This window comes from Trichechus manatus, unplaced genomic scaffold, assembly GCF_000243295.1.
Source record: "Trichechus manatus latirostris isolate Lorelei unplaced genomic scaffold, TriManLat1.0 scaffold00104, whole genome shotgun sequence".
NCBI classification, from domain to species: domain Eukaryota; kingdom Metazoa; phylum Chordata; class Mammalia; order Sirenia; family Trichechidae; genus Trichechus; species Trichechus manatus.
The window spans coordinates 1323031-1344240 of NW_004444040.1; the positions used below are offsets into that span (position 1 = coordinate 1323031).

Sequence of the window (21210 nt, forward strand, 5' to 3'; positions counted from 1 at the left end):
TTGTCAGAGCTGGAGAAAAATGTAGAACAAAATTCAAACTCATAAAAAAAAGACCAGATTTAACTGGTCTGACAGAGACTGGAGAAACCCCAAGAGTATGGCCCCCTAACACCCTTTTAACTCAGTACTGAAGTCACTCCCGAGGTTCGCCCTTCAGCCAAAGATTAGACAGGCCTATAAAACAAACCATAATACACATAGTTCGACCATGCATACAAGACTAAATGGACACACCAGCCCAGGGGCAAGGACGAGAAGGCAGGAGGGGACAGGAATGAAAATGAGGAACCCAAGGTCAAGAAGGGGAGAGTGCTGACAGTATAGAACATACCTCAGAATTTTCCCACCCAAGGGGAAGGGATCTGAGATATTGATCCTCCAGCCCTTATCTGTCATTGGATAAGGGTTGCTCCGCTTAATTCTCTGGCACTTCTGCCCTGCCCCTCGCAGCTGCACAGAGAAAAAGCTACCAGTTAGATAGTTACAATGCTTGCTATAGGATATCAGAAGCAAATACTGGAACAGCAAATCCAAGGGCACATGGATAGGGCACTAACAACCTCTGCTATGTCACAGAACCACCAGGATTACAGAATCCTTTTCAACACATCTACCACCCACTGAGCAGAGCTGTCACTTGAAGTGAAAATTGCTAACCAAATCTGATAAACAACACACAAGGCCTTTTTGTAGCCAAGAAGTGAAGTCAAACGGGACCATAAATCATGGGTCACGCATCAGCTCAACAGCAACATTTGGGCAAGTGTTTGGGTCTCTAGTACCTCCAAAACACCTGGGGTGTTTTCTGGCCTTCACAGATAAAACACCTTCCTGGACTCCCCACATTTGTTAGTTAAATGGTGGTTCTAGCAATCCCGAGTCAGAGGACAATGTTAGGTGGCAGAAGCTCAGCCTTGACCTTATATAAATCTACGGCAGAGACACCACTACCTAACAGATGTTTTCAGAGAGCCCAGTGTTAGTTTAGATACAGCCCTGAGGCCTTGTGCACAAGATAGAACTGATTCACTCATCAGGATTGATCCCTACAGGTGCTGAGCATCCCAGGCTTGTGAGAGAAATCCTAGTTTTGGCTCCAGTGCCTGTTTATATTGGTCATGGTTGCATCATCCACCTGGAATGGAGGCTGCCTTAGTTTGGATTCCCCCAAGAACAGAGCCTGAGACAAGGATTTGAGTTCAGGTAGTTTATTTGGGAGGCAACCCCAGGAAGCATCAGTAAGGGAGCAGGGAAGGGAAGAGTGTATTGTTGAGCAAGTTGCTACTGTGGGTTTTCTGGAGCTTAATCCCACTGGGGAACTCTGAATGATACTATAAAACACATGCCTCAGAGATTTCCCAACTGAGAGGTGAAGGAGCTGAGGTATTTTTACTCCAACTCCTGTCAGTCAGTGGTTGAGGGCTTCTGGGAGGAACGAGAAGGGAACACTAACTTTCTGGTACTTCCAGCCTGCTCCGTGGGTGGCAAAACAGTCCCCAGTGGCTAGAGGAAGTCCTCAGGCAATTAGATGAAGACGCTGGCAGTCAGAAGTCAGGGGATATGTGTGGGGCACACCAGAGGGTTCCCTGGAGGTGGTCTGTGGAAGTCATCCTGTGAGAGAAGATCAGAGTGGGCATGAGGTTTCCTTTATCTGCAGGTCCCACCTCCCCTGGGACCAGGTGACAGAAACTCTGCCCAGGCTATTTCTAGTTGAGGTGCCAAGATCTCCAGGTGACAAAGGAACCCCTCTCAGTGTCAGTTCACCCCCAGGATTTTTTTCCCACAGGACCAGGTGGCAGGGGAGTATGATGGGAGTCGACACTTGGCTTCTCACCCTTCAGAGAGAGAGCATCTCCAGGACATCCTCTGCTTTCCTCTCTCATAAGTTTCCCAGTGGAACAGGCCACTGTGTTCTGCATCGCACCCTGGGAGTTGGGCAACCTCTGAGGTTCCGTTTGGCTCTGCAGGGCCCACTGTGGATAGGCCTCATTGGTCAAGGGGAGGCAGGCGCAGCTTTTGGCTGACTGTTCTGCAGAACATCTTTCTTCTCATCATCCACACCCATATTCGTTGGGCTCTTACCTTCTCTCAAAAATAAAGATTTCCCAGAAAAATGGAAACTGCTGTGCAGTGAGGAAAGGATGGTCTTCTCAATAGATGGTGTTTGTGTCAATTGGATGTTCATATAAAAAAACTAAACTCGACCTTTACTTCACACCATACACAAAAATCAATTCCAGATTGGTGTATGTTTTGCTGTGTAAGTTTTCAACAACATTAAAATGAAAAGCAAAAAAAAAAATCAATTCCAGGTGGACTGTGGATCTAAACGTGAAAGCTAAAACAACGAAACTTCATGGTCTTAAAGATAGTCTAGAAGCCTTTTGCCAGAGTGACCTCCAAGGTCTATTTCCCCACCCACACCTCCAACCGTAGAATGAGGCAACAGTGGAATGTTCCGGTGGACCCCAAATTCTCTTTTCTCTTCCCTAGGATAACTTTTCTAGATATGGAAAAGCTCACAGATCATAGTGTCTTTCTCTGCAAGAAGAGATAGGCTCTTCACAGTTGGTAATTCTCCGAAGCTCCTAGCTCCTGCGCCTAGGGTGGCCACTTTCCCCACCCCCGTTCACTCCTTTGCGCTTACACCCTCAAGATTGCATCTTTTGGTACCATTTCAATGGCAGTAACAACACCCACTGGGTAATGGAAGGGAATGAGCCACCTCCTTGAAGCCAAGGCTGGTGTTCACAGGAAGACCCGCAGCATGACGGTCCTGATGGGTTTGGGGCATTAACCATTCCTGTGGACTTCAGATCCACCTATCACTTAATACTCTCCTTTTCTTCACTCTCATTATAGGATTCTTGATGAATAAAACTTCTTGAGTATAGCCCAAGTTATCAATCTTTTCTTTATGATTAGTGCTTCTTATAACTTATTTAAGAAATCTTTACCTACCTCACAATCAAGAAGATATTTTTATTTATTGTTTTTAGCTTTTATATTTAGATCCACAATTCACCTGGAATTGATTTTTGTGTATGACGTGAGCTAGGGGTCAAGTTTAATTTTTTTTTTTTTTTCATATGGACAGCCAATTGACCCAGCAACATTTATTGAAATTACCATCTTTTCTCCACTGCACTGCAGTAACACCTTTGTCATAAATCAAATGTCTATATATGTGCGAGTCTGTTCCAGATTTTCTATTGTGATCCGTTGCTCTCTTTGTTTCTCCTTATACCAATACTACACTATCTTAATTACTTTAGATTTTTAGTAAGATTTTTATATCCAGTAAGGTAAATCCTCCAACCTAGTTCTACTTCATGGTTATCTTGGCTTCACTAGGCCCTTTGCATTTCCATACGAATTTTATATTCATTAGCATCCGTTTCTTTAAAAGCTCATTGGAATTTAATTGGAATTGTATCAAATTTATAGATCAATTAATGGAGAATTGACATCTTTAAAATACAGAGTTCAGTCTATGAATATTGTATATCCCTCCATTTATTCAGATCTTTTAAAACTTCTCTTAATAGTATTTTATAAGTCTCTGTGCAGAAGTCGTGCACATCTTCTATTAGACTTATTCCTAAGTATTTTACTATTTTATGCTATTATAAATGGTATCATTTTCTTAATTTCATTTTCTGTTTGTTGCAGGTGTAAATAAATACAACTGATTTTTGTACAATGACCTTGTATCCAGCAACCTTGATTAGCTCCCTTATAGTAATATTTTACCCATAGATTATCTTGGATTTTCTTAAGTACACAATCATGACATCTACAAATAAGGACAGTTTTATTTATTTACTTCAAGACTTTCTTTCTTCCTTCCTTCCTTCCTTTCTTTCTTTTTTGCCTAAATGCACTGTCTGGAACATCCAGTAGAATTCTGAACAGAAGTGGTGACAGTAGGCATCTTTGTTTTCTTCCTGATCTCAGAAGGCAAACTTTTAACACTTCATCATTAAGTATCATGTTTGATTTTGTAACTATCCTTCTATTCCTAATTTTCTAAAAGTTTTTTTTTTATTATAAATTGAATTTTATGAATGCTTTTCTGCATATATTGAGATGATCATATGACTGTCTCCATTTTTTTTAATGTGCTGAATTACATTAATTATATGTCTAATGTTAAACCATTGCATTAACTGGCTAATTATATGCTTAATGATAAACTCTTGTATACCCTTTACACAGGGTATACCAGTTATACCAATTGTTAACATGTAGCTGTATTCTCCCTCTCTCTTTCTGCCTCTCAAAGGTACCTACTGGCCCTCGCCCTTTCTCACCTCCCATCTGTCCTCAAGAAGCTAGGCTTCTGTGAAACAAACCCCAGAGCTCTGCAGACCACCTCAGCACTTTGCCCTGCCATTCAGCCCCTCTGCTGCCTTCTTGGAGTGGGAGAGGGAAAAACACAAAAAAGACAAATGAATTTCTTATTAAGCCATTCCACCTGGATGCTAACCTGTTTCTCCCCAGCTGGACCCTTAGCTCTGGGTCCTCTCTGTTGGAGTTCTAGAAGTACACCCGTGGGTCATCCATCTAGGAGCCGCTGCCTCCACTCACTTCCCAAAGGCCAAAGTTTCCAAACCTCCCCCTCCTTGGCTCAGCCTCCCTGCAAGGGAGCACAGAGTGGCAGCCCCCAGGTGGGCAGGAGTTTCTGAGTTTGTAGCTACAGGGACTGCCAAGGGGAACGGTGGGAGGGTTCTGAGTGCCCAGGCCCCCACTGGAGACAGAACAGGGAGAGACTTCTTGACTCTAAAGATGCAGAAGAGGCTTCCCAGCAGGGCAGTAAAAAGAGTTTTTTGTACATTCCTTTTGACTATTTTATTCCTTGAGAGACAAGGAGCCAAATGTTTAAAAGGGGAAGGAAAAACACCTTCAAGTAGCAGGTCTGTTGTTCTTTGAGGCCCAGCATCCTACCCAAAAAACCAAACCCATTGCCCTTGAGTTGATTCCAACTTACAGTGATCCTACAGGGCAGAGTAGAACTGCCCTAAAGGGTTTCCAGTACAAAAGTAAACTGCCACATCTTTCTTCTGTGGAGCGACTGGTAGGTTCAAACCGTCAACCTTTTGGTTAGCAGCCAAGCGCTTAACCACTGCGCCACCAGTGCTCCTCCCAGCATCCTAGCATCTCATTTCTCCAAAGCCTTTCCTGCCCCTTCCCTTGCCAGCCTGAGAGTGAAAGTGGCCCCTGATGCGCCCGTGGCTGTGGGGTGGTCCCCTCAGGCTAGGCTGCTAGGGGCACAGGCTGAAGCTAGCGGAGCTGCTAGACTGCTGGGGCCTGGGAGAGGGGAGTTGTGGATGCCTCCCCATGGCAGGTAAAGGGCTGTCTGGCACTGCAGCCAAGGGCCACGCCATAGCGGGGCAGCCATCACGTGAGTCTGGTTCCTGAAGGCCTGCCTCCGGCTCGAATATAGGGCAGGAAAACCCTCTGGCCTGGGTCCCTGCCCCTCTGCCTTTCTTGGGGTTTCTCTGACCCACTCACCCAAAACCTGAGTCCACCTTTGAGTGGGTGGGGAGGGTCTGGACACTTTCACGCTGGTACTGACTCAAGCCCAGCCAACTCTGGCTTCTGCGGTGAAAGCTTGTTTGTCTGGGCTGCACCCCAGGCCCTTCTTGGAGCCGGGCCTAGAAGGTCACCTTGCCAAGACAAATTGTGGCTGCCAGCGGAATGTGGCAGAATGACTGCTGAGCAGGCTGAAACCTAGCTGGCCTGTCAATGGTGCCCCCACTGGTCCACAGCACGGAGGCCACCAGGGCCCCCAGGGTCAGGCCAGGACAGGAGTATGTGCCAAGAGACTGCCGGCCATCTCTCTGCCCCCTTGTTGAGTGAGTCAGGGGAATCTTTTCTCTTGGTCTCACCTGAAAACCAAAAGCCTGTAATCAAACCTCACGGTTGACAGAATCCCTCCACACCCACTCCCTTGAGGGAGCAGCTCAGCAGCAGTGTGTGTGTGCAACTGTGTGTGTGTAGGTGTGACGTAGGGGCTGCCAGAGCAAGAAAAAGAGCTCCGGCAAGGCCTCCTCTTCCCTCAACACTGCTCCAGTATGATGGGGCTGTGTTGCCAGTGGATCCACACTTTATTCAGGTGGGATTCCCTGGGAGCAGAGCCTGAAATCGGGCTCTGCACACGCTTGAAACTGCTCTCTAGAGAAAAGGAGAGAGGGAAGCGAGACCAGGCAGAGGAAGGAACTAGGCAACAATGTGGTCTCAGCAAGAGTCCAGCATGATCCCATGGGGAACTCGGGAGCATGAATGACACCACAATTGGACGTTCCTTGTGGCAAGGACATGGGCTTTAATACCTCTGTGCCAATTAGTCATTGGCTGCTGGCCACTGGAGTCAGGTGGAACAGCTCTGTTAGGTTCTTTTTCAAACTGCTATCTTAATTTTATAGGATTTTTTGTTTGTTCTGTGGAGGAATTTTCAAGTTATGACCTTTCTTTATACAATGTGAGCATAGTTATTTTATAATCTGCATCTGATATTTCAAATTTCTGAAATTTTTGTGGGTCTATTTCTGCTGTGATGCAGCAGTACATCGACAGGGAATTGCCAGAAATTCCAGACGGATTCAGAAGAGGACATGGAACGAGGGATATTATTGCTGATGTCAGACGGATCTTGGCTGAAAGCTGAGAGTATCAGAAAGATGTTTACGTGTGTTTTATTGACTATGCAAAGGCATTCAACTGTGTGGGTCATAACAAATTATGGATAACATTGCCAAGAATGGTAGTTCCAGAACTCCAAATTGTGCTCATGAGGAACTTGTACATAGACCAAGAGGCAGCTTTTCAAATAGAACAAGGGGATACCGTGTGGTCTAAAATCAGAAGAAGTATGCATCAGGGATTAGTCTTTCACCAATCTGTATGCCAAGCAAATAATCTGAGAAGCTGGACTGTAGGAAGAACGGGGCATCAGGACTGGAGAAAGACTCATTAACAACCTGTGTTATGCGGATGACACAACCTTGTTTGCTGAAAGTGAAAGCAGACTTGAAGCACTTCCTGATGAAGATTAAAGACTACAGCCTTCAGTATGAATTACACTCAACATAAAGAAAACAAAAATCCTCACATCTGGACCAATAAGCAACATCATGATACATGGAGAAAAGATTGAAGTTGCCAAGGATTTCATTTTACTTGGATCCACAATCAACATCCATGGAAGCAGCAGTCAAGAAATGAAACAATGTATTGCATTGGGCAAATCTGCTGCAAAAGACCTCTTTCAAGTGTTAAGAATCAAAGATGTCACTTTAAGGACTAAGGTGTGCCTGACCCAAGCCATGGTATTTTCAGTTGCCTCAGGTGCATGCAAAAGCTGGACAATGAGTAAGGAAGACTGAAGAAGAATTGATAACTTTGAATTACGGTGCTGGCGAAGAATATTGAATGTATCATGGACCGCCAGAAGAACGAACAAATCTGTCTTGGAAGAAGTACAACGAAGTACTTTGGACATGTTATCAGGAGGGACCAGTCCCTGGAGAAGGACATCATGCTTGGTAGAGGGTAGGCAAAATAGAGGAAGACCCTCAACGAGATGGATTGACACAGTGGCTGCAACAATGGGTTCAAACACAGCCAACGATTGTGAGAATAGCGCGGGACTGGGCAGTGTTTTGTTGTCGTACATAGGGTTGCTGAGTTGGAAGCGACTTGGCATCACCTAACAATAATTCATTTCTGTTTGTGGTTTCTGCTGATTCTTACTCATTTCCTGTTTGGTGGCATTTTTATTATGTGGTGCTCATTGTCCTTGAAAAATGTTGTGTCACAAGTGACAGTTCACTGTATATGGTTGATTTTAAACAGTAACCCCCTAGCGTTGGTCAACACTGTGATCCTACTCATAGATAAAGTCGTATTTCAGATACTGTAGATTAGCTCACTTAACACGCATTTCAACTTCTCTTTAGCTTGACCTCCTGTACTGTAGAGGCTGGAAAGCTAAAAGCTAAATATCCCAGACTCCTTTGTATCTAGGATTCCTCATGGACCTTTAAAACCAGTTGCCATAGAGTCAGTTTCAACTCATGGCGACCCCATGCATGTCAGAGTAGAACTGTGCTCCACAGAGTTTTCAATGGTTGATTTTTCTGAAGTAGACAGCCAGGCCTTTCTTCTGAGGCACCTCTGGGTGGACTCGAACCTCCAACCTTTCAATTAGCAGCTGATCTCGTTAACTGTTTACACCACCAAGACTCTTCATGTCACAGGTTCTGCCAAACAGATGCACTGGCCCCAGACTTGGAGGTGGCAGTCACATGTAGGGAGATCAGACTTTCTGGCAACCATGAAGGTGGAGGTATGTGCAGTCCCTCTGGTGCAGTACGGAAGTTTCTAGCACCTAGTCCCTACATAGCATTTTAGCTGCCAGACAGCAAGCAATGTAGAGAGTGGTGATTCCTCTAGAGTAGTCCCATGACATGGCCGGACATTTCTCCCATCCTGTTGCCACTGGCCCTGTTGTTTCTGGCTATGTAGCATCTAAGCCTGGTTTCTAGCCCTCCTGAAGATTGTATAACCATCGAAATACCCTTTAATCAATCCCTTTCTCCTTAGAGTGGACTCTGTGGTCCACACCTAAGAATTCGGCTACATCCAGTAAAATCAAAATGGAATCAAGAAACCATAGACTAAACCCAGGAGTGTAATGAAAAGAAACTCCAGCAAAAAAGCAAGCAAAGCTAAACCATGGTGTTACAAGTCAGGATAATGGTTACCCTTGGCAGGTGATGGGGTGTTATTGGATGAGGACACATGGGGGAGACTCTGGGGTGCTAGGAGTGTTTTCATTTTTTTTTTTAACCTGGGTTGTGGGTGCCTGGGTGTGTTCAGTTTGTATAACTTTATCAAGCTGTGCACTTATGTGCACTTTTCATTATGTGTATTACATTTCAATTTTTTCAAAAAGCTTTTTGAAAAAAGTAATGCTGTACAAGAGAAGTGGCAGGTAGGGAGAAAAGGTGCAGAAAAAATGCTGTGGCACTAAATTCCACCTGGTGGTTAACTGAGATTAAAGATGTGAGAGAGGCAGAGACAGAGACACCACGAGATACAGAAAACAGTGCAACAGCCAAGCACTAGACAGAGCTTACACAACACGCGGTTACATGGATGTCTTTGTGCCAGATATTATGTCAGCATTTGCCCCATCCCTGCCATTCTGTGCTCTCTTCTGACTCGCAGAGGTCTGGAAGCCAGGAAACTACATTTTGCAGACTTCCTTGCCGGCTAGTTCAGTTAGCTGTTGCCAGTGGACATCACAGGTCGGAAACTAGAAAGTGAGAGGAAGGGTGAAACTATTCTTCTGGCTCCAGCCATGGCAGGTGCCCACAAGTGATCACAGGTGGCCACAGGTGGACATGGACTCCAGCACCAACATCAGCAAACACAGGCTTGTCAAGTCCAGGCCAAGGGTGTTATCAGCCTCCTAATATCTGAGTAAAACTCCCTTCTCCCTTTTTCTCATCCAGGTCTTCCAACATCTTTACATGCAATTTCCAGCATTAAATTTCCTTCTTCTTGAACTACCTGTTTTCCTGGCAAGACAAACTGACACTCCCTCTCAACTCTCAAAGGAATGAACTCCTATTATTTACCAATACTCTCTGAGGATGGCTGGTGAAGCAAATTCGAATGCTCTTAGCTGCTCTATCTTTGGTTCCCTCCTTTTTAGAGCTGACCCTGGCCCACTCCCACCTGAGCTAGAACCACCATCTCTATTGCATCCTTGACCATGAGTTCCCGACGGTCTCAGTACTGCAGTTTGCATGGATGCAACTCGCTATCTGTGCTCGCACAGCAGCCGGCACATCTCACACTGTACTGAACTGTCCCCTCCCTTGACTAGGAGTCCCAAGAGGTTGAGAGTGGGCACTGTTGATCCTGAACTCCTTGGATGCTTGGCCTGAGCAGATGTTTACAGAATGTTAACAGCACCATGATGGAGCAGAAGCTGATGGGCAGAGATGGGTTGCTCTGCCAAGCCCTAGGTTCAAAAGGAGTCCAGGTGAGATCCTCTTTCCACACCATGTCTCCAGAGGTCAGCTGGTGAGTGTGCAAGTGTATGTAGTGCAGGAGATGAGGGGTGGCCTGAGGCCTGCCCCAGGGGAGGACCTGGGACATAGAGACCATAGACAGGCTAGCTGAGGTGCCAGGTAGCTTTAATGAGCCTGAGCACCTCTCCCCCCACTTTGTCCCTCCCTCCCCACTGTCTACACTTTCCTTCAGTTCTGGACAGGTCCAGCCTGCCCAAGGCTTTAGGCTTCTCAGCCGAATTCTTCTGTTCTAATTCTTCTGTTTCTTCAGCCGCTCCAGCCGCCTCCGAAGGTCGGGGGGCACCTTGGCCCCTGCTGCCAGCAGCTCTCGCAGTCTCTGTTTGGGTGTCTTGGTGAGGTGGAAATTGCAGGGGACAGGGCCCTCTTCAAAGGTTACTCGACAGCTCCGTGTCACTGAATGGTAGCCCTCGGCGCTGGCGGTCACCACATAGTCCCCTGGGGTCAGCAGCCTCCAGTAATCCCCACCCCATGCTGAGGAGAGTGAAGAACAAAATCAGGGCAATTATCCTTAGCTCCTGCCCACTGCAGCCTAAATCCCTCCAGCACTCCACCTTCCCCCCCACCCGACCCCATAAACACCTGTTGTGACATCATGGTTAATCCCATCCACGGCAATGACAGCATCAGCAATCCCGAGCTCTGTGTCCTTGTCCCGCACAACTCCTGTGATGCCCATGCGCACCTGTGTGGGAAAACGTTATCAAACCCCTTTCTTTTCTGCATGAGAAAGTGACCTTCAGTTAACTTTCTGGATTTGTTTCCCTGCAAACCTGATAAAGGAGGTATATCTACTATGTTCCTAGGTGACAGCGCTTCTGGTAAATACCTTCTGGTTGACAAACTGCATCTGGACAGGGAGAACTATAAATACCTGGTACCCTGTAAACAAATAGCTGGTACCCTATAAATACCTGGAACCCTATAAATACTTGTGTGTTGTTGTTAGATGCTGTCAAGTCAGTTCTGACTCATAGTGACCCTGTGTACTACAGAACGAAACACTGCCCAGTCCTACGCCATCCTCACAATCGTTGTTATGCTTGAGCCCACTGTTGCAGCCACTGTGTCAATCTATCTCATTGAGGGGCTTCCTCTTTTTCACTGACCCTATACTTTACCAAGTATGATGTCTTTCTCCAGGGACTGATCCCTCCTGACAACATGTCTAAAGCATGTAAGAAGATGTAGTCTCGCCATCCTGGCTTTTAAGGAGGATTCTGGTTGTACTTCTTCCAAGACAGACTGGTTCATTCTTTTGGCAGTCCGTGGTATAGTCAATATTCTTCACCAACACAATTCAAAAGCATCAATTTTTCTTTGGTCTTCCTTATTCATTGTCCAGCTTTCGCATGCATATGATCCGTTTGAAAATACCATGGCTTGGGTCAGGTGCACCTTAGTCTTCAAGGTGATATCTTTGCTTTTCAATACTTTAAAGAGGCCTTTTGCAGATTTGCCCAATACAATGCATCTTGATTTCTTGACTGCTGCTTCCATGGGTGTTGACTGTGGATCCAAGTAAAATGATGTCCTTGACAACTTCAATCTTTTCTCCATTTATCATGATGTTGCTTATTGGTTATAAATACCTGGAACCCTATAAATACCTGGTACCCTATAAATACCTGGTACTCTATAAATACCTACCCATACCCATGGCAGTCAAGTCGATTCCGATTCATAGCAACCCTGTAGGACAGAGTAGAACTGCCCCATAGGGTTTCCAAGGAGCAGCTGGTGGATTTGAACTGCCGACCTTTTGGTTAGCAGCCTAGGTCTTAACCACTGCACCACCAGGGCTCCTATAAATACCTAGTGCCCTATAAATAAATACCTGGTATCCAACGCCATCAAGTCAATTCCAACTCCTAGTGACCCTACAGAACAGAGTAGAACTGCCCTGTTCTAAGCGTTTCTAAGGCTATAATCTTTACAGAAGCAGACTGCCACATCTTTCTCCCATGGAGCAGCTGATGGCTTCAAACACTGACCTTCTGGTTATCAGTCGAGCACTTAACCACTACGCCACCAGGGCTCCTATAAATATCTGGTAGGAAGGCATATCTTTAGGCTTCCCCAAGTTCAGTGACTCCTGTTATTGGGCTTGTCTTTTGTAGAAACCTTGGAAGTGATACCTATGGAGTCATCACTATAGATATAAGCTCCTGTGGAATATGAAGTTCTATGTCTAATGTGAGCCCTGGATGACTCTAGGGACCCCTACAGAGTCTGCTGTGGGGACTATGCACACTAGAGAAGCACATCTGACGTTGTCTTGCTGGCAAACTGTCTCCTGTCCTGTATCCTTCCAAGTCAAACTGATACCATGTGTGGTCCATGACATCTTATGAGTCTGAAAGCTTAGCTGGACCTTAGAAGACCTCCTGGTGGGAGGAGCAACCTAAGTGGTGAGCAGATCAGTCAGGAGTGACTCAGGCAGGCTGGGGACAACAAAATTCAGATCTCACCTGTTCCAGGTAGGTAAGGAGGGCATCTTTGTTGTTCTCCCACTCTTGGGGCAGCTCATTCTCATGCGGGAACTTGTCACAGGACAGTTCTACAGTGACCTCAAAGCAGTTGGTGTGTAGGTAGCTGAAGTCATTCATGCCTGGGGGTACCACAGACACTGGAGCCTAAGGGAGCAGAATGGAAGCCCCACCCTCCTGGTACCCTCTTCTGGGAAACCCTTCAGGGTGAGAATTGGTATCAGTGATGTAACAGCAGACTGTCTTTATTGGGGAGAGGGCTACGGGGAGGGGGCTACCTCCACCCTCAGACACATACTTCCAGGGACAGTGTGCCAGTCAGCACCATTGATGACATTGCCATGCAAGGAGAAGTCTTGGTTGTGGCAGGTGCGGCGGTCCAGGTCCTGCATGGCCCGATTGGTGCCAGCGTAGACGGTGCTGAGCCAGCGGAACACAGCATCATCAGGAGTGGGCGTGAGTTCGCGGGCAGCCCACGGGGTCCGAGTCATATCGAATGGGTAGGACACCACGAGCTCACCCCCGTGGAGGTTGGCGCTCAGCACAAAGGGGATCCGCTTCATCCACTCAATCACTGCCCGTGTTTCAGGGGCCACCTGGACAGAGACAGGTCAGGAGGGGCAGGAGACAGAGACAAGGCCCCTCCAGGTAGCCCCCCAGCACTGCCGCAGAATACTCACAGTGGCATTGGGCAGAGTGTAGTAAGTAGGCAGTGGCAGGTGATGGTTGGGGACAGTGTGGGGCACCAGCCCGCCATCCTCTGCATCCCACAGTGGTGTGTTGAGGTCAGCAAAATTGTGGTTAAGGTCAATGCCCTGGTAGTTCCAGCGACCCTCGACCCAGCCCACCAGCTCCGAGCCCTGCCAGGGAAGGGGCTTGTTCAAGCCAGGTCTGCTCTGGGCACCAGGGCAGAAGGGGCAGGGTGGCCCTCATGCCATGTGGCCTACCCGGCGGTAGGCGGTCTCATAGCCATCAGGGTTCATGGAGGGCAGCAGGTGAAGGCGCATCTCCGTGAGCAGCCGGGTCACCCGTGGGTTCCCTCGCTGGAACTCACGGCACAAGAACTGCATCAGCAGCAGAAGCAACTCCCGCCCCAGGGCCTCGTTTCCGTGCATGCCGGCCACGTAGCGCACCTCGGGCTCTCCTGAGAGCACAGAGGGGCTGGCAGCCAGCTCACACCCAGAGCCCTGCCCGTGCCCACCTCTCCCCACCCCACCAGTCAGTACCCAGCTCATGCTCCCCAGGGTGGTCCGACATTTCCATCACATACAGCTTCAGACCCTGGTGGCTTTTCCCGATGCTGTAGATGCGGGTGATGTCGGGGCATTGCTCATTCACCTGCTTCATCAGCTGGGCGCCAGGGTGTAGGATGACATGTCACATGGGAGGATTAAATCGAGGGCTCAGACCATGGGTGGCCATGGAGGGACTTATAAAAGCCAGCAGGTGGCCCACACAGATGGCATGGCCCAGGAGGGGAGCGGCAGCAGACCCAGAAGAAGGGCGTCAGAACAGGGGAGGTGCCATAACAAGGGAAGCTGAAGCAAAGCTTAGAGGTCAACAGAAGGAAGAGTGAGACAGTGGGGGTGGGGGAATGAGTGTAGCCAAACCGGGTGTGCCCTGGTGGAGAGGGGACATGAACTAGGCAGGTCCCCCGCTCCTGGCTCACACGGGTTATAGCTGACCTTCCTCATGGCCTTATAATCATGATGCCGAAAATCCAGAGGATCAGAGGATCCCAGTGCAGGGGCCTCGGGGAACAGGCCATTAGGATCTGGTGGAGGATGAGTTCATGGCAAAGGGTCACAGTGGAGGGTGCACCCTATGTCCAGGCCCTGCCCATCCAGCCCCTGACCAACCGCCCACCTGAGACCGGGCAGGCCAGGATCTCTGCCCGGAGGCAAGATGCGCCTCCCTCGAGCCAGGTCTGGGGCAGCAGGCGAATGTAGCGGGCCACCTGGGGCTCTGGCAGAAGGTTCAGCACTGGGGTCTCTGGGTCCGAATTGGCTGGAAATATCTGGGGGCATCAAGTCCTTTGTTGGGGTAACATAAACACCAGCAATTTGGCCTAGAACCCAGGGCAAGGCTCAGGCCTCCAAGCTCACCATGTAACAACCCACCCTTGTGGGTCAGGGTGGAGATATGCACTCTGCGTCCAACACAGAGCTCCCCGCCCACAGCCCCTGCTGATGGGCAGCCCCAGGCAGCCATGCTTTATGGCTTCATCACAGCTGATTAGGCCAATACGGTCATGTGAGTCCAGAGCAGCCAATCCTAAAGCTGGCCAGGACCCCACACCATAGCCTGAGGTGGGGCAGCCACAGCCGTGAAAAGGCCTTGAAGTGATACAAGGATCAGAGGCCCATGACTAGAAGGGATGTTCCAGCAGGAACCTGCAGCACAAAGCTGTACCTCTCAAGAGGTGGAGAAAATCTGGGGAGGATTTGGGCATGCTAGGTGCCCGTCATCCTGACAACCCCCTTTCTACTGGGATGCCCAAGCAGGTATCTGCTTTTTGTCCCCAGAGGAGCCCCAGCCCAGCCTAGCCCTCTATAGTAGACTGGGTGCCTAACTAACTACTAGCATAGAGGGTCCTTGCCACCATAGGCCCACTTACCGCATCCATCCCACTGCTGCGGTTCCTGCTCCCCCACCAGCTCCGACTGTCGTTGCTGAACTGAACCTTGTATGAAGTGACCCAGTCGTACCTGGCAGAGAGGTGGGGAGAGATCACCAGTGTCCCCCAGGGCTCCCACCCAGTCCTCCTGTGCCTGCCATGACTTCCTGGCCTGGAGCAAGCCTGCCTCACCTCCAGATAGAGTTTCTGCCCTGTGTGATAATGCCCGAGAAGCGAGTGGGGCGCCCAGCATCCACCTGAAGCCATGGCTCAGCATCCTGCTGCTCGGCACACCAGGCCCCATCATATAGATCACCATCCTCCAGGCCTGACTGAGGACACAGGACAGGGATCAGGTCCATGGTGGGCACGGTGGGGTGGGCCAGGGCAGGAGGCAGGAGAGCAAGCCCCAGGGATTGCCTTGCCTGCCCATAAGACTCAGGCTCTGAGCCAGGGTTGCTGACCTGGATGTTGAGTCGTCCTCGGTGTGGCCCAAGACCAAAGGACTGGCTGCTGGATGCCTCTAGCTGGCCATCTGAAACTCGCAGGGACTCCAAGCCCAAAGGGGGACAGTCTACGGCAGGGATAGAGCAGAGAGAGGGTGGTCAGAGCAGGTGGAAAGCTGAGTCTAAGCTTGCCCAGGTGCTGGGCAGGCTGTGGGCATGCCTATGCCCATGAGGCCGAGAACTACCTCAGTGTGTACGCCAGGGGCTGCAAGTCTGGGCTGGACTCCTGGAGGGGTGGTACCTGGTTTTTGCTCCTTAGGAAGGTCAAGAGTCCTTGCAGCGTTGGCGGTCACTGGGGGACTGGGGCGAGTTATCTTCTTTTTCTTTCTTGTGATGATCTTTTTCTTCTTGATGATGCGAATCCGGACACGCTGTCCTGTGGTCCCTGGGCACCACACAGGGAGGGAGGAAATGGCATGAGACCTCATATGGAAAGCTGTGCTAGCCCAAGAAGGCATGAAGCTCACAGCTGGCCCTACCACAGGTGTCTAAGGGCCTTAGTATGGCATTCAAGGCCTGTGGTCTGATCCCAATCTGCCTCTCCAGCCATTTCCTTGGTTCCTCCTTCTCCTTCCTGACATGACTGCATGTGTGGCCAGCCTCACCTCTGCTCTCCAATGGAGAGCCACACTCAGCCACTAGGAACTGTTCGGTAGCTCCAAAGAGCTGAGTTTGGTTCTTTACCTCGGGGTCTTTACACTGCCTGTCCCTCCCCTATAATACCATCCACCTCTGATTTTGTTGCCTAATTCTACTTTTTCTTCTCACCTCAGCCCAGATGACCTCTGGGGAACCTTCCCTGGCTCCAGACTGGGTATCATGCTTCACAGTCCCTGTGCCACTTCCATCATTGTGTCTAGCCTTTGGGCTGAGATGTTCTGTCCTCAAATCCATGTTTACCTCGATGCTCAGTCTTTCCAGAGCTGGGCCTGTGTCCTGCTCGCCCGTCAGCACAGGCCCTGGCACAGGGCAGGTGCCACCAACCACCTACCCGCCCAAGCCCCATAGCTGCCTCTGGAACATGCTGCACATTTTCTGCCTGGTGCCCCAGTGCTGTTTCCCTCTCCTTGGCTGCCCTCTCTCTTCAGTCTTCCTGACTCTGAGACTCACTTTTGTCCTATGAGAAGCCCCTCTTGAGCGCCATCCCTTGCCTTCCTCCTTTATGTTCCCACATTTGAAAAGTTGGAAGTCAGGCAGTCTGCCTCTCCCCTTCCCCAGACAGCGCCCCATTCCTCCCAGCAGTCTCAGCAAAGAGTGCTCTCCTCCCTTTTTCTCATTCTCTCCCTCTAGCCCTAGCCTTCAAGCTCTGTCCTACATAGTTTTGCTTGCATCTCAGTCTTGGCACCTTGGTCTGCACCTCTTCTGCCCCTCCTCTTGCTTCCGGGCCTCAGTTTCCTCATCTGTGAAAAGCGAAGGCTTTGGGCTGGAAGGACTCCCTGGGTGGCCCAAATCATTAAAGCCCTCAGCTACTAATAGAAAGGTTGGAGGTTCTAGTCCACTCAGCGGCACCTCAAAAGAAAGGCCTAGCTATCTAATTAGGAAAAATCAGACACTGAAAATTCTGTGGAGCACAGTTCTGCTCTGACACACACGGGGTCGCCATGAGTCGGACTCAATTCAACAGCAACTGGTGCTGGTTGGGCTGGAAGAGGCGGAATCTCACCGGAGCCCATCCCAGGACTGCTGACTCGGTTGGGAAGGAAACAGGGGCTGCTGAGTCAGCAGCCATTGCGCCCGGGCGGGGAGGGCGCACTGATGAGAGAGAAAATGTGTGTGTGTGTGTGTGTGTGTGTGTGTGTGTGTGTGTGTGTGTGTGTGTGTGAGTGTGTGTGTGTGTGTGTGTCTGGGAGCGATAGTCACAACGAAGGCGGTGACGGGGTTGGGATGAATCGATTTGCCGGATAACCCGTCCTTGGTCCCGCAACTCACCGTTCTTTTTCTCCACGGGTGGCTGAGCCGGGATGCTTCGTGGGGCCAGGGTCGAGACCGAGGCCTCGGTGGTCGCGGGCGGTGCAAGGTCCAGCACCGAGGCGCTGGGCGCCCCCAGACCTAAGCCGATGGTAGGCGCGCACGCGGCCAGGGCGAACAGGAGACCCCACATAGCGGTGGTGGAGAGGTGGTCTGCGCGGCGGCGTCAGTTGGCGGGCTTTTCTCTTCCTGCGCGGTGCTCCGCAGCCCCCCGCCCCTTCCTGCCAGCCAGCTCCTCACGCCCCCTGCAGCCTCCGGCCCGCCCACAGCCCGCTTCTGGCGCGGGATATAGAGGGGAGGGGAGGGCTCGGGCGCAACGAGAGGGGCCGACCCCCGAGGAGCCGTCACCGAACTGCTCCTCCCTCTCCGGACGTCCCGAGTTAACTAGTCAGTCGACAAAGCTCCTTGGCACGCTCAAGTTCTCTTAATCTTCTGAGGTCCCACAGTGGGCACCTACTGTATACCGTACATGATGCCAGGCCCTTTACCCGTGACCTCTCAAACCTCACTTTACATACTGGTAAACTGAGGCTCAGGGGGGCTAGTTGACTCGGCCAAGGCAGCAAAACTGAGAACTTTAGGAAGGAAACTACAACCCTAAAGGGAAATGCATCCCAAGCGAGTGTGATAAATGGGAGAGAGAGTGAGGTAAACTGAGGGGAGGGAAGGGGCGCGGGGGGAGGCAGTAAGTAAGCTGGCCCTCCAGGAATCGTTCCGCAGGACAAACCAAAGGCCGCATCCAGAGGCGGTGCTTCCCCACCCCCACCTCGGCCCCTCCTCCCCTCTTCTCCTTTCCCTCCCCCCTTTTCTCCTCCTCTCCGCTTTTGCTAGCCTGGCTGCCACGTTCTGAGGTTACATAACCGAAAGAAGAAGCCGGGAGCGCGTGCCCAGCCGGCCGGGTCGGGGCCGGGGGCAGAGGCTTGACACGCGCCCCCCCTCTTCCTCCTCCCCATAGTCCGCCTCAAGCCCCTCACGGAGCCGGCGGCCCCAGACTCCCGGCTTTCAGAGCGCAGGACTCTTCCCATTCCCCTCCGGAGCCTCCTTTGGGTCCCTCGCGCCAGGGTCGTCTCCCCAGAAGGAAGAACACGCGTCGCTGTGCGCCTCTGGCGAGCGCTTTGCTCTCGCTAGGAGCCCGTCAGGGAGATGCTGCCATCAGCACGTTCCATCCCAGAGGTGGCCGGGAAGCCCTTGGAGTGCGCTGGGCCCTGGGCAAATATTTTTTGTAGGGCCTCTGTCTGTCTAAACAAAATCAGCGTGTCAGCATCATTCTGGCGGCTCAGTCTCACTCAGTCCCGCGAAAGTAATTCCGCGCCGCGCTCCTGGAAATAAGGCCCTCGGCCAGCAGGGACCACGGCATGGGAGCGAATCCCCGAGCTCCACGAGGCATTTGGTCCATCCCACACGCGCCGGGTAAAGTGCCAGAGAACTCCCGAAAGGGATAACGGGACGGGGCCCACGTGGGTCTCGGTCCCCTCTTGGAGCACCCCTCCTAGGCGGCACTGCCAGGTCCCTGGTACCGGAGGTGGACTTAGACAATTTCAAGGAAGACGCTACAAAGTAGGGGGCTCCCCTGAAGCTAGAGGGCGGGACAAAAGGGTGGTACTGCAGGCTGCGGCTTTCCCTGGGTGGGAGGCCGGGACAGATTCCAGTGGAGCTAGAAGGAGATCTGCAGAGATCCTGAGGTCTCCACCTCCTGCTAAACCTAATCCAGCCACTTCCCTGTCTCTGGCCCTGCTCACATCCAAGCTTCACAGAGGGGTGCAAGGGGGTCATGGGGGCACAAGAGCTCAGGACATCTCAGTCTCCCGAGGCTCTTTCACCCCTCCCCGCAAGCCCTTCTCCACCATGCATCCAAGTTGTGTCAAGTTTCTCCTGGCTTGAAGCCCCTGGTGGGCTCACCTGCAAGGCCCTTCATGGTCAGGTTCTTCCCTACCCACACCTTTCCCACCTCATCTCCCTTCACTCTCCCCCTGGCTCATGTCATCCAGCCACACTGGCATTCTAGCTGCTCCTACAAGCACTAGCCCCATCCAGCCTCAGTGCCTTTGCATTCGCTGTGAACCATCATACCGATTCCTTTCAATGTCACCTGCTTCCAAAGGCCATTCCTGACCACTGTAATTAAAGTGAATTCCATTACCCTGCACACACACTATTCTCTCACCTTGTTTTATTATTGTCTTCAAGGAACTCAACGCTGTCTGAGATGATCTTGTTTTATTTGTTACATGTTCACTGTGAGGCTTCACCCCTAGGAAGAGGTCAGCACCCCTCCAGAGAAGCCTTATGCACCCAACTGTTCAGAATTGCCCCTCAGGGACCAGAACAGAACCAGGTCCCTAGTCAGTGCTCAAAAAGCGTATATATAATATAGTGGAGGTGAAAGTGGGTGAAGCATGGCAGAGGGAAGCTGTCCCCTCTGGAATAGCAATGGGTTTTGAGGAAGAGGAGATGGGAGACCCACCTCCAGAGTGACTGGGGTTGGGTTGGGCACGCTGGTCCCCTTTGGACCCCCTTGTGTCCCTTGTGCCTCCTCATCTCCTTTTGAACCCCTCTGTGCCGCATCCTCTCTGCCCTATGACAATCTCCAGCACCCCTTCGCACTCCTCTATGCCTCCTGTGCCCCTCAACACATTCTTCTTATAACTCTTTCATTCCCTCGAACCCCTCAGCATTCCCCAGTCTCAGCTACCACCTCGGGCCCTTGCCACTGGGTACTTGGGGCTGCAAAGGCACTTAGTCTGGAAGTGGATTCTGGAGGTGGTGGATCCAGGAGTACAGCAGCAGGTTTGTGCCCAGGTCTCTAGCGCCAGCAGCCAGGTGGAAGATCTGTCATGTCCTCACCGGGGCGAGAAAGCATTGCAAAGCGGGACTGAGCAGGTGGTGGCACATACTCAAAAGGGCTCTTAGTTTAAGGATAGGCTGGGAATCTCCTGCCAGCACACTCACCCCCACCTGTGTGGTCAGGTGGCTGGGGCTGGAGTAGAGCGGGGTGGAAAGGATGGGTAACGTTGGTGCCACATGGGCTTAATTTCACATTCTGCTTCTGCCATTTATTTTGTTTGGGTATCCCTGAATAGTAATTTAACCTCTCTCAGCCTCAGTTTCATCATCTATAAAAGGGGAACGTAATATCTTCTTCAAAGGGTTGTAGTGGTGAAGTGAGATAACATGTGGTTCCAGTGGGGCCCTAGATTAACCAGATGAATTAAAGGTGGGGAGAGCAGTTTAACCCAGTCCTCTTGCTCCCACATACAGGGATGGAATTGAACAAATATCAAGGAAAAGAAAGGAGGCTGTATGTCCGGCTGCACAAATAAAGAAGTAAGTAGTGGATTCTATGCCTGTCTCTGCCTCCTAATCTCCTGTCCCTGGTGTTGAGGTAGGACGCATTCCTCACTAGGTGCTCTCCCTCCCAGGGGCTGAGGCAGGTGAACATTGATGGGGACTCCCAAGGCATCTGGACGCATAGGGTGGTGTCTCTCCTCACACCCAGGCTCCCGTCCCAGTCTCTTTTATACATCAAT

The 21210-nt window shown here is 50.5% G+C and overlaps 1 protein-coding gene across 2 annotated transcripts; it reads right to left on the minus strand.

The window, feature by feature from the left end:
- Positions 1–10196: 10196 nt before the first annotated feature.
- On the minus strand, positions 10197–17816 carry CPXM1 (carboxypeptidase X, M14 family member 1). 2 transcript variants are annotated; one of them, XM_004383007.1, is made up of 14 exons: positions 17645–17816; positions 15957–16100; positions 15674–15783; positions 15402–15541; positions 15210–15300; positions 14459–14609; positions 14278–14366; positions 13819–13942; positions 13540–13736; positions 13273–13452; positions 12891–13188; positions 12575–12714; positions 10686–10788; positions 10197–10577 (listed from the first exon to the last, which is right to left on the minus strand). In XM_004383007.1, exons 1-14 carry the CDS (start codon positions 17814–17816, stop codon positions 10336–10338), a joined length of 2181 nt encoding a protein of 726 aa, XP_004383064.1. In that variant the 3' UTR covers positions 10197–10335. The 2 variants fall into 2 exon arrangements, with proteins under 2 accessions (XP_004383064.1, XP_004383065.1); XM_004383008.1 differs by having other exon boundaries at positions 10336–10577; positions 13113–13188.
- Positions 17817–21210: the final 3394 nt, after the last annotated feature.

Excerpts from the sequence above, each read along its gene's own strand:
- CPXM1 (XM_004383007.1), bottom strand. The coding sequence starts at position 17,816 with ATGTGGGGTCTCCTGTTCGCCCTGGCCGCGTGCGCGCCTACCATCGGC. Across the intron at positions 14,610-15,209 it reads GCAGCAGTGGGATGGATGCG|ATATTTCCAGCCAATTCGGA; the intron begins GTAAGTGGGCCT and ends TGATGCCCCCAG. Across the intron at positions 13,189-13,272 it reads ACACTCTGCCCAATGCCACT|GTGGCCCCTGAAACACGGGC; the intron begins GTGAGTATTCTG and ends GTCTCTGTCCAG.